The 12,627-nt window shown below is 32.6% G+C and overlaps 1 protein-coding gene across 1 annotated transcript; it reads left to right on the forward strand.

The window, feature by feature from the left end:
- The first annotated feature begins 564 nt into the window (after nucleotides 1-564).
- Nucleotides 565-5,622, forward strand: LOC108345924 (proteasome subunit alpha type-3). The gene is made up of 10 exons (XM_017584779.2): nucleotides 565-776; nucleotides 896-935; nucleotides 1,025-1,108; nucleotides 1,998-2,071; nucleotides 2,556-2,642; nucleotides 2,731-2,815; nucleotides 2,931-2,977; nucleotides 3,941-4,006; nucleotides 4,175-4,265; nucleotides 5,367-5,622. Exons 1-10 carry the CDS (start codon nucleotides 673-675, stop codon nucleotides 5,436-5,438), a joined length of 750 nt encoding a protein of 249 aa, XP_017440268.1. The 5' UTR covers nucleotides 565-672; the 3' UTR covers nucleotides 5,439-5,622.
- The last annotated feature ends 7,005 nt before the right edge of the window (nucleotides 5,623-12,627 follow it).

Below are 12,627 nucleotides of genomic sequence, written 5' to 3' on the forward strand. Positions count from 1 at the left end.
TAAACTCTATAGTATTAGGAAATCTCTAATAGGAGTGGATGGTGGAATTAACACTTAGAAGTAATTCTAAAAAGTTGTTATTACTTGCCAATTTCACCATAATAAAACATTTTTACATCAGGGGGCATGTCATCTCATTTTAACGCCGTCTGTAAAAATTTAACGGACAAAGTTTAATTGACTTATCTTTTTAAATATTTGGACCCAATCGAGACATTTTGCAAATATATGGATTCATTTGAGACATTTTACAAATATATAGATTCAATTGAGACAGTTGAAAATATAAGAATCCACTTAAGATTCTCGTACAAAATAAGAAGACGAGTTTAAACCTATATTTTAAACAATACATTATCCCAACCCATAAATATACAGTGGATAGTAGAATTTAGTTATAATTTATAATTAAATGATAATTTATGAAATTGTAATTTAAAAGTTAAAAATAATTTACAATTTTATATAAATAAGCAAATATTTATCTCATAATAACGAATAAATTTATATATTAGTTTTTATTTTTATAATTTATATATGTAAATTTTTCAGCACCCAGTTAAACTCTTGAGCAAGTTAAGACCCCTTTATATTCGTTGGTTAGTTCCTCTGGGGAGCGCAGCACTGAAAGAATCAGAGAAGAACAGAAAGGAAAAATCAGAGCTTGAAAAAATGAGTAGCATCGGAACAGGTTACGATCTATCGGTCACCACTTTCTCTCCTGATGGCCGCGTTTTTCAGATCGAGTACGCTGCCAAAGCCGTCGACAACAGCGGGTACCTTTTTCTTTCTTCAATTTATGCATTTCAATTTAAAACAAGTATGTTAATAATTATGATACTGGTTTTATAATTGTGTCTTTGCTGCTGATCTTACATTTCAAACTTTGTTCCAGAACTGTTATTGGGATCAAATGCAAAGACGGAGTTGTGTTGGTAGGTTTTTCTTAAAATTTCTGCTACATTAGGGTTTTTGTAGTTATTTATTTTTTAACTTTTTTCTTGATTTGGGCTTTTGGATTTAGGGTGTAGAGAAGCTTATTCCGTCGAAAATGATGCTTCCGGGTTCAAACAGAAGAATACACTCGGTTCATCGTCATTCTGGGATGGTAATTTGTCTATAGCCACTTGCCTGTTATTTTACTTTATTTGTTGCTTGCTGCATCTGATATTTGTTTTTATTTTATGATAACCACAAGACAATTGCTTAAGAGATTCGTGGTTTGACTTGCATTTGTTTGTAAGCTTGACAGTGAATCTTGAAATGCTACTTATGAAGTGGTGAATTGGTGTTTTTAAAAATGTTCTGTGATGCAATTGCTGCTGCAATCTCAAGGATTTTTATTTTGTGGTCTCCGGGGTCGCATAAGCTTCATTTGTCCACGATATCCGGCAATATTAAGTTCATAGTAAAACCTTAGCTGCAGCTGTGACCGCTAATTTTAAACTTTGGTTTTAGTGACGAAGGTTAAGAGTGAAAGAAAGTGAAGAAGTATGAGCCCTGTCATTTTGTATATAGTCAGTACCGTAAGTGGAAGTAAAAGTTGTTTTTGGTTTATGGAAATTCTGATGCATTTATTTCAGGCTTTGTTGAGCATAGTAAATCATAGATTATTACTAACCATACATTAAACAGTAACAATGTTTCACGAATTTTCTTATTTGTTTATTGGAGGTGGATATTAGAGACGTCATGGTTGGAAGTAAAATAGTTTTTGGTTTATGGAAATTCTGATGCATTTATTTCATGCCTTGGTGAGCATAGTAAATCATAGATTGTTACTAACCAAACATTAAAGAGTAACAATGTTTCAGGAATTTTCTTATTTGTTTATTGAGGTGGATATTAGAGACGTCATGGAAATCATGATGTTATTGGTAAAATACAGTTCATACAAGCATTACTTAAGTGGTCATACTGTTATCAAGTTAAAGCATTACTTAAGTGGTCATACTACGGTGCCATGTGTGTCAGAATCCTTTTATTTCCAATTTTAGGCTGTAGCAGGATTAGCAGCTGATGGCAGGCAAATTGTTGCCCGGGCCAAGTCTGAAGCAACTAACTATGACAGGTTTGCTTCGTTCTCTTGCAACAAATACATCTGAAGATGCTTCCTCTCCTCATCCCTTTTATTTATCTAAATGTATGATGAGTACATATTTTTTTTTGTTGCTACTGTCATGGACTAATTTGACACCTTGCAAAAGCCTTGTATTTTTTAATTTTAACTTAATGCTATTTTAAGTTCGTTTCATTAAGCCATATTTTCCTGACGGAAAATAAGCATTACGTAGAAGATTTCACCAGCTCAGTTCAGATAGACCAATGAAGCCCTGTATAATTTGACTTGTTATTTTAACTTTTCAAGTTAAACTTAATAAACTCTTACCTTGCTTTCTCCCAAAAAAAAAAAGTGAACCTGCAACGTCCATGAAAAATAAGTGGTCTATATATACTATTTCGCATGACTAAGTATCTCTTAACTGTGTGGTTTATATGTTTGTTTTTATCTTTTGAGAGGAAAACTTTTCATTCTGACTCGTATATCTTTTCAGCGTTTATGGTGAACCAATTCCTGTTAAGGAACTTGCTGACCGTGTGGCTAGTTATGTGCACCTTTGTACACTATATTGGTGGCTCAGGTTCAATCAGATCACATCTCTTGTAGTCAATTCAAATTTGTATTTTATTGCACTTCATATTAATAATAGATATATTATGGTAATGCAGACCTTTTGGATGTGGTGTCATACTAGGAGGTTATGACAGGGATGGGCCCCAGTTGTATATGGTTGAACCTTCCGGTGTTTCCTATGTAAGTGTACTTATTGTTTTTTGAAACGATAATTGCTCAAGCTATTGCTATTTGTTCTTAGAAGTTCCATGTGTGCCAGTTTTGTATTGATTTGTGTTTTTGTTATTTGTTCCAGAGATATTTTGGTGCTGCAATTGGGAAGGGCAGGCAGGCTGCTAAAACGTAAGTGTATATTTTGTAGTAATTATGTTTTTGTTTTTACTGTCTTTGCTAGGGGCGGTATCTTATGCCCTTTTATTTGTATCCTTAACTTTCTCTTGATTTCCAGCAAAGTATATTTCATGCTATCTAATAACTATTAGAGTGATATGGGATCTTGGTTTGTGAATTATGGCTATAAGCTACTGAAGGTGAAGCAAGAGAGTGTTGGATCTTCTAGAAACATCTCTTATTGAGTCAGTGTATCGAGTTTGTGGGGGTAGTTATCAGAAAACCAAATGATAATGTGTTCAATTTTTCCCACTTGTTTTCATTTTGATATATGCTTCTAAATAATTGCAATGAATAGACAAAATCAAGGAAGCTTTAATGTAAATCAGAATCCACTCCTGAATCATTTAGCCTTTTACCCCAATTGAAATACTTTACTTGCACTCTGTTGTATTCCTTGGGCCATATTGATTTGGACAAGAAAAATAAATTACTGGATTCTTTACCAAATTTAACGATAACTCTGACCTGCTTATTTGGTTGTTAAACTTGGAACAACGGACTGCACCAGCCAGTTCAACAGGAAACCAATGTACCAGTTCAGTGTTTAGTTTGTTTGAACCAAAGAACTGCCTAAAACTGGTGGACTTGGACAAATGTGACTCAAATGAGATCTTGATATATTAGACGTGTACTCAATATCCATATTGATTTGGACAAGAAAAAGAAATTACTGGATTCTTGACCAAATTTAACGATAACTCTGACCTCGTTATTTGGTTGTTAAACTTGGAACAACGGACTGCACCAGCCAGTTCAACGAGGAAACCAATGTACCAGTTCAGTGTTTAGTTTGTTTGAACCAAAGAACTGCCTAAAACTGGTAGACTTGGACAAATATGACTCAAATGAGATCTTGATATATTAGACGTGTACTCAATATGATATTAAACAGTCTTGTTAATTTCTTGGCAGAGAGATTGAGAAGCTGAAGCTTGCTGATATGACTTGTCGACAAGGGGTTATTGAAGTGGCTAAGATGTAAGTAGAATGTATGGTTATTGGCTACAGTATCTGTAGTTGCTTTATTTTTATATTCTTGAACGTGGACTTTCCCAATTTTTTATTTGAATGCTTTGTTGTTTCTAACATACGAACTGTTGCTAATTTTGATTAGAGTATCAATGATAATAATTTTGTGTCAAGCAGAATATATGGAGTTCATGATGAGGCAAAGGACAAAGATTTTGAACTAGAAATGAGCTGGGTATGTGATGATTCAAATCGACAACACGTAAAGGTATTTTTGGGTGTGCTTTCAGTTACTTTTATATGCAGGCAATTTGTTTCAGTTTATAACAGTGACAAATATGCCTCATTTGGGGCTAGTTGTAGTTTTTACATTTATTTCTTTTGCTTTATCATCCTGTATATTCTTTTTTAAGCTATATTTTCTAGCTGACGATAAAAAGACTAAAGAAAAATGTTTTTGAAAGGTAAATTACCGGAAGTGAAAATATTGGCCTGTCAAGTTGGGGTAAGGGGAGAGCATTGAAGGAGTTGCTACCTAGGGCTGGCATTTAAATTATCTTTGTTGTACGAAGTACAAGTTCAGTTTGCTGCAAAGACTTCATTTTCTATTTTGAACTCCCATGGTATTCCATTCAAGGTGGATTTAATGTTTTATTAGGTGTTCAACTATTTGTGTGGGGGTAAAAAGATTATCACACTATGAAGCATCTTTAGTCTAGTATGGCTGGTGTTTAGATACTGTAGCTTAATGTAAGTTGCGTGTGGCTCCCTTTTCCATGATTTTGGTTTGACTCATGAAATTTATCCATGGAATGTTTCTGGACCATCCCTGCTTCATTGCATAATTTCCTATGGCTCAGGACTCCCGTAATATGGATTTCTTTTCTGCACTTTTGGTTGGTTATTTTGACTTCTGTTTGCAAATTCTTCCTCCCTGTGAAGTGGAGCATGCTAAACCTCTGGCATCCTTGGCCTTTGCATCTTCTTATCACTGGACAGTTTTTATCCTCCAATTGCTTCTTGTCTCTCTTTTGATAAGGAATTCATGTCGTTCGCATAAGATGACCTGAATTTATTTTAACGAGTTCCCTTGGAAATCTTTGCCAACAAGGTCCAACACAGTTGATGGATAGTTAGTCATGTAAATAGTGAAAACTTGGGAGAAACAAAACCCAGTTTAGTGGTCTCTACATCTAGAAAGGAATTAGTGTGTTCAGTCATTCTTGCAAAAGAGGCTATCCTTTGAGTTAGAATGTTGATTATTGTTGCTGTTGCTGTGACCTCATTGGGTTAGAAATTGTTTGCCTGGAATTATAGATTTTGTTTTAGTTTGAGAATTGTTATCTATATGGTACTGTATGCTGTGCAGGTCCCAGACGATCTTCTAGAAGAGGCTAAAACAGCCGCCAAAGCAGCTCTTGAAGAAATGGATGCAGATTAATAGACTAGACGTGTTTATTCCAAAGTTGTATTACGTAACTTTGTAATTGAGCATTTGGAACATCTATAGGAAATGCAAAGGCTTCACTAGTTGGATTTTGTATGGTTCCTTATGATTTAATGCCCTTGATTTCGTGTTTCAGGATAATTTGAGGTTTGAAGTTCAAAGTGTTGAATTTTATCAATGACTGTCTTCATGTCTTTATGCTTTCATAGGATTAGAACCATCGAATTTTAATACATTTCTTCCGTTAAGCTAATTGTATTTTATGGGTCTCGTTAATTGTTACACTCTAGATGAAATTTAGATGGAATGGTGTGTTTTTTTTACGACAGTGAGTATTTTATTTATATTGAGAAAAAGAAGTTAACATAATAAATAGAGGAGACTTGATATCTTCTAATAACAAATAAAAGATGATGCGGTATAAGTAAAAAATTTATTACAATACAAAAAATGTGGCTAATGTATATATAATTTAAATTTTTTGTGGACTCTTGAGTCTTTGAAAATTTGAAACTTTTTCACTCCATTTTTGTAGTTACATTTTTTCGTTGAGTGATGTGACTGAAGTTTACAGGATAATAATTTTATAAGTTTGCAATATTTTCATTGAAAGTTTCTAACTACTTCGTTTTCCTACAATTTTTAGACATTTTCGACACTCTTTTCTGTGAAAACTTTTTAGTGAACTTCTTATCCAAATATCAGTTTTAGTTCATCAACCTTTCTTATAACAGGTTCAATGTAGAACACTTACATATTCATGTTGAAACTTTAAGTGTTTTTGTGTAACTAACTTTTCAATTCGGTCTCATCTTTGTATTGTACAATGTGCACTTAAGTGTGAAGTTTGGATTAATTCATTCATAAGATTTTCCGTACCGTAAAGTGGACAATGTGATAATATTTTGAAGGTTTTGATTGTTAAAGAGAATTGCATTGCTTATGTTATTTCTTGTGGTTGACCCATGTGGCCATATTGTTGAAGGTCCCTAATCTTTCTTCAAACTTCTTCTTTTACAGTTCTCTATGGACGAAGAGGTGATAAAAGATTTTTTTTAGTTAAAATATTGCAAAATTATAAAATTACATGTGTCAAAAACTAAGATAGGGTAAGATAACAACCACATCCCTAGTTAATAGTCTATAGACCACAAAATTTAACCGAAATTTAATTGAAAGCTTCCAAATTTATTAGTAAGTTAAAATTTAACTAAGCCTAATTTAAATATTTGAGTAGCTTTTATTTTTATAAATATAACATTCTTCATTAAGTTGAAGTATATAAGTTAAATGTTCCTAAATTAGTATATATAATTTATCATTGATTCTTTTGATAGCTAATTATTTATTAAGTTAATAAAGTTAATGAATTTAGTGGTGATCTTTTCATGTTTTATTTTTTCTCCCACGACAATTCATCTCACTATGTTTGGTCTTTCTTCGCAAAAACATATTGGAGGAGGCAATGTGTAATGTTACTTACTAAAGTTGTTAATTTGAACTTTGATGTATGAACCAATTTCAACTTACTCCTAAACAAGTTTTCTTCTCTTTATCCATTAAATGAGTAGTTTAAGTTTATAAAGTCTTCAGATAAAGTGAATTAGGATTAGGGTCACCGTGAATTTGATTCCTACACCATTAAAATGTGACTTTGATTAACTCTTAAATATTATTTTTCAAATTGCATTATTTCTTAAAATATTCTAAATTACAAAATATTTCTAGAAAGTAAATTAATGATTAATTATTTTTATTATTTGCTACTTAATTACATGATTGAGATTCAACTCAACCTACCTAAGCTTCACTTGATCCAATTTAAATTAGGTTCGTCTTGACCTGATTCAACCTTGTGTGGTTTGGACTCAATTCAACCTTTTTTATTTGAACCTAATTTAACTTAGGTATGATACGACTTGTCATGATCTTAGTTTCAAGCAACTTGGTTTAACCTCAACCTAACATGAGTTTAGCTAATTTGATCAAGCTTAAACATGACCTGATACATAATGTTTGCTCACTTAGGCTTGACCTAGACAAACGTGGGTTCGACCTAACTCATTTTTATCTTGACTAAGGCCAGATCCAACTTAGTTTAACTTGATTTGAGCTCAATCTAACCTAATTTGGGCTCAATCCATGCTTGAGCTTACCTTAAACCAACCTAACTTGGCTCACCTCAATCTAACCTTACATGACTTTCACTTAACCTAACTTGACCTTTTTTAAGGTTTTATCTAACCTAGGTTTTATTTGATAATAACCACTATCGTATGAGATTTCAAATAACAAACAAATGATAAATGTAGCCAAAGGAGGAATTTTGATAGATAAAATTCCAACTATGGCAAGGTAATTGATTGAAATCAATACTTCAATACTAGAAGCAATTTAATGATCTTAACTAAAGAAGACAATGTGATGGGATACCTTACTTACCATGCAAAGTTAGAAAGCAAGCTTGATGATTTGACATCCTTAGTTAAGATGATGGCATTGTATCATAGGACTATTGAATTATGTGGGATTTGCACATTTATTGATCATCCAACTGATTTTTGTCTCACCTTGCATGAATATGAAGGAGTGTTGAGCCTCCTTATGCTTATGGTTGTGAATAATATGAATTTTTAGCAAAGGAAAAAAGTGACTACTTAGAGTCTATAAAATCAAATTGGTCGAATGGGCAAATGTTTAAATCAATTTTTGTTTCAAGGTATAACCAAGCTCCCGGAATAGATAATCATAAACAATAATTATAAACCAAAAAGTGTTAGTGCAATCACTTTGAAATCGGATAAAAGTGTACAAACACCTAATAGGACCAATACGACATTAGACGTCTGGTACAACATTAGACGGTGTGATGACAAATAAAAAATTATGAAAAAACTATAACTATAAAGTAGTTTGCCAAACCACATTATATCCAAGAATAGAAAAGGTATTAATGTTTCTAACGTTTGTATAAAGATGATACTTTTAATTAAATATATAAAAGGAATTTGTTTTTTCTAAATGTTAATTTTTTTAAAAAAAATGTTGTACAAATGAACAATATTTTTTTAAAAGGATTTAACAAAAATGATCTTTAATCATACATATTTTCATTTAAAATGAAAATTTAGAATTTACATAGTTCTAGAAAACTATTTGAGAAACCTTTTTTTGGTAGCTCGACAAGTAAAAAATATTTTTCTCCTTTATATTTTGTAAACTCAACAATGACTAATTTTGTTCATACATATTTTCATTAAACATAGGTTTTAAAAAGAATATTTGTTTGAGTGTTGATTGATTTTTAATTTTGAACACTTTTTTATATATTCTTTTTTGTATTAATGAATTATTTGAAAAAGAATAATAGGTGATGCGGTACAAACACCAAAAATTAAAAAATAAAAATGCTTTTTATTTTTAATATTTCCTATTGTTTAATAACTTATTATTTTAAAAAATAATGGTGTATGTATAAAAAAATGATGTACCATACAGTAAGTGAGGTGGAGGTATAAAAAGTAAAATAAGTGTTGTAAGAATAAAGATGAAGATCAAAATGGGAAAAAATAAAATAAAATATGAGTGTATGGGTGAGATGTAGGTGTAGTTAAAAAGAGTCGGGATGCGTGAATAAACCCATGGATGCAGCAAGAAAAAGCTTAAAAAAGTAAAATGAAAGAAGTGGAGTGCAAAACCAAAATGGGGAGTGCACCAAGCAAAACTGGAATGGTCGAATCCGCTCTCCTTCTTTTTCATTAGGTGCAAGCCTTCTTTTCTATTTTCTCCCAACTGCTGGGAAATTTCTTTCTACATTCCATGTTTTTTTCTTACACTTTCGTATCTTTTAAAATTCTAAATGTACTTATACTGTAATTATAGTTTTGAATTGTATTACATAATCTAAAATTAAAAATATAAATTTATATTTTAGATTATATAATTTATAATACAAATTTAGAATATAACCTAAAATATAATATATACTATAGATTTTATAATCCATAAAACAAATTTTCGAATGTATAACTCATAATATAAATTTAAAAAATAATCAATAATGTAATTTTGGATTACGGCTGCAAAAACTTTTATTTGCTTTATGTTGCATGGCAGATGCTGCCTTTTTTTTTTCCATTTTGAACATATGATCGCCACAAGCATGGCATCCATGATGGCTTTATCGATAAAAGATCTATGAATTGAATGAGTTGGAGATGCACTATGACCATGAGGTTAACTGCAATAGTTTCTTTTGAGCTCACTTGATATGATGGAGATGCAAGAAGAAGAAGGGCATAAAATTAACATAATTAAAGATGTAATTCACAATAACATTTAAAAAAGTGATAGCAGAAGTAATGACAATGCAAAAGAAAAAGCGAAGAGAAAAATAGGAAGATCAAAGAAAAAGAAGGGAGCCCTAAACGTAGAACTAAGAAACTTGACAAAAGAAAACAGAAGAAGAATACAATACTCGTCACTTTATTTATAAGGAGGAACAATTATATATAGGGAATAGAAAAATAAAAAAAGAGAAGAAGGACGCATAAGGAGTAGAAGAAACCACGAACGATCAAGTTGTGATGCCGAGCATGTCAGGTTGTGGTGTGTCAAGCTATCGAGCTGCCAGGCTTCCCTCCAAGGTTGAGCTGTTAGGTTGTGTAGACTGAGCTGTCGGGCTTCTCCAAGGTCCAGCTGCTAGGCTGTGTGGACTGAGCTACCGGGCTTTCCTGCAAGGCTGAGTTGTGAAAGCTATCAATCCTTCTCGAGTTTGGAGTAGATCGAATAAAGTTCGTAGCTTGTTTAGTAGTTGAAATTGGTAACATATTTAGGAGACTATTGTTAATCTTGTCCCTTACGATGTGGTAGTGTATTTGGATGTGTTTAATATGTTCATGAAACACCTTATTGAAGGTAATTTGTATAGTTGATTGATTGCTACAATAAACTATAGCTGGTTGAATAATGGGTATATGAAGATCTTTGAGAATATAAATGAGTCATTGTAGTTCAGAGGTGACAGAGGATAGAGCACACTATTATATTTTTGATGAACTTCGAGAAACAATAGGTTGCTTTTTGACTTTCAAGAAATGATGGATTTGTCGAGGTAGACCAATAACTAGTGATAGATTTTCTAGAGTTGAGGCAGGTGGTCCAATTAGAGTCGCTATAGGCTTTGAGTTGATTGGTATTGTTGTTTTGGATAAAACTACCATTGTCAATGGTTCTCTTTAGATATCTAAGAATGTAGTTGATAGCTTGTTGATATAAGGTGGTTGGAGATGAAACAAATTGGTTGATATTGTTGACAAACAATGTTATATGTAGTCTGGTATTGGTGAGATAGATTAGACAACTGATGAGTCTGCGGTAGAAGGATGTGTCTTCATCATTGAGGAGTTCTCCTTAACTGGTTAAGTAAGAGGAATGTGCTAGAGGAGTGTGTCATGGAAGTAGGCATAGGTGCACAATGTAGCATTCCAACCTTTGTAAGGAGTTCAAGAATGTACTTTTGTGGACTAAGATGGATTCCCGAGTTGTTCCTAGTAATTTCCAAGCCAAAGAAGTATGTGATATCGCCCATGTTTTTAATATGGAAGAGGTTGTCAAGTAAAGTGGTGGTGTGTTGTATCTTAGTAAGGTTGTTTCTCGCAAGAACAATGTCATCCACGTATATTAAGATAACAGTGGTGTGACAATCGTCATGCTACAAAAATAAAGAATGATCAACATTAGAACAAGTATGATTATTAGATAAAAGAAAAGTGGAAAGTTTTTCATACCATTGCTGTCCAACTTGCTTTAGCCTATATAAAGATCTTTGAAGCTTGCATACCTGATTTGGTTTATCATGAATGAGGCTAGGGGGAAGCTTCATATAGACTTCTTCATGTACGTCGTCATGCAAAAAAGCATTGTTGACATCAAGCTGTTTTAGAATCCATTGGTTGGAAGCAACAACTAATAGGGGATATATAATGTTTAGCTTGGAAACAGGGGAAAAAGTTTTAAGATAGTCTAAGCCTTCAAGTTGAGTGTAGCCTTTAGCTACAAGACGAGTTTTAAAATCTATTAATAAACCCATCAGATTGTTGATCTATTTCGTATATTCATCGACACCCGACATTAGTTTTTCCTGGAGGAAGGTCAGTGATGATCCATGTGTTATTGTTTTTTAAAGATGTGAGTTCATCCTACATGGCTTGAGTCATTGAGATATTTGAGATGCTTCCTTGTAGGTGTGAGGTTCAATTATAGAAGAAATGGAAAGAATGGTGTGTATGAAATTAGAAGTGAGTTGATTATAGGAAATAAAATCAATAATAGGATATCTAGTAATTGTGTAAGTTTGGATATCAGTAAGATGTGCATGAGGACATTTGGACCAAGTGGAACAACGAATGGTAGCATTGTGCTCATTCAGATTGGAGACATTATCATTGTATGTATTGGTCAAGTGAGGTTCAACAACATTGTTGATGTCCATGATATCTTTTGTGTGTGGTAGTGTTAATAGCATTGTTAGCATCGATGGCGGTAGCCATAAAAACATGATTGCTAGGAAAATTGATATCATCATAATCAGGACTATAATTGTTAGAAATAGATAGAGAAAGAGAATTAAAATCATGATCGTTATTAGAATGAGAAGCATATGGAAAACAATTTTCATGAAACAACACATTATGAGAGATATCATTCATATGATTTTGAAGATTAAGGAACTAATAACCTTTGGTGTGCTGTTTGAGGCCAAGAAAGATGCTAGGAGCAACTCTAGCATCAAGTTTCTTCCTATGTGAAGCAAGAGTGGTAATGTAACATAGGCAACCAAATACACGTAGAGCAGATATGTCATACAATTTCCCATTTAATTTTTCATAAGGAGTGACATTATCAAGTAAAGGAGTAGGCATGCAATTTATCAGCAAGGTAGCATATTCAACAATAAAACACCAAAAAATTGTAGGCAAGTTAGCTTGAAACAAGAGAGAGCAAGTAACATTTAACAAATGTTGGTGTTTGCGTTAAATTATGCCTATTTGTTTGAGGTTTTATTACAAGTGATTTGATGGTTAATTTCTTTAAGGAAGAAAAGTTGTGCATAGAAAATTCAATACCATTATCATAACAAATGGTTTTGACAATGGTGGAAACCTGGTTTTCTATGTTGGTG

The sequence above is a fragment of the Vigna angularis genome, chromosome 8 (genome assembly GCF_016808095.1).
Source record: "Vigna angularis cultivar LongXiaoDou No.4 chromosome 8, ASM1680809v1, whole genome shotgun sequence".
Taxonomy (NCBI): domain Eukaryota; kingdom Viridiplantae; phylum Streptophyta; class Magnoliopsida; order Fabales; family Fabaceae; genus Vigna; species Vigna angularis.

Excerpts from the sequence above, each read along its gene's own strand:
- LOC108345924 (XM_017584779.2), top strand. The coding sequence starts at position 673 with ATGAGTAGCATCGGAACAGGTTACGATCTATCGGTCACCACTTTCTCT. Across the intron at positions 2,643-2,730 it reads ACACTATATTGGTGGCTCAG|ACCTTTTGGATGTGGTGTCA; the intron begins GTTCAATCAGAT and ends ATGGTAATGCAG. Across the intron at positions 2,978-3,940 it reads GGCAGGCAGGCTGCTAAAAC|AGAGATTGAGAAGCTGAAGC; the intron begins GTAAGTGTATAT and ends ATTTCTTGGCAG.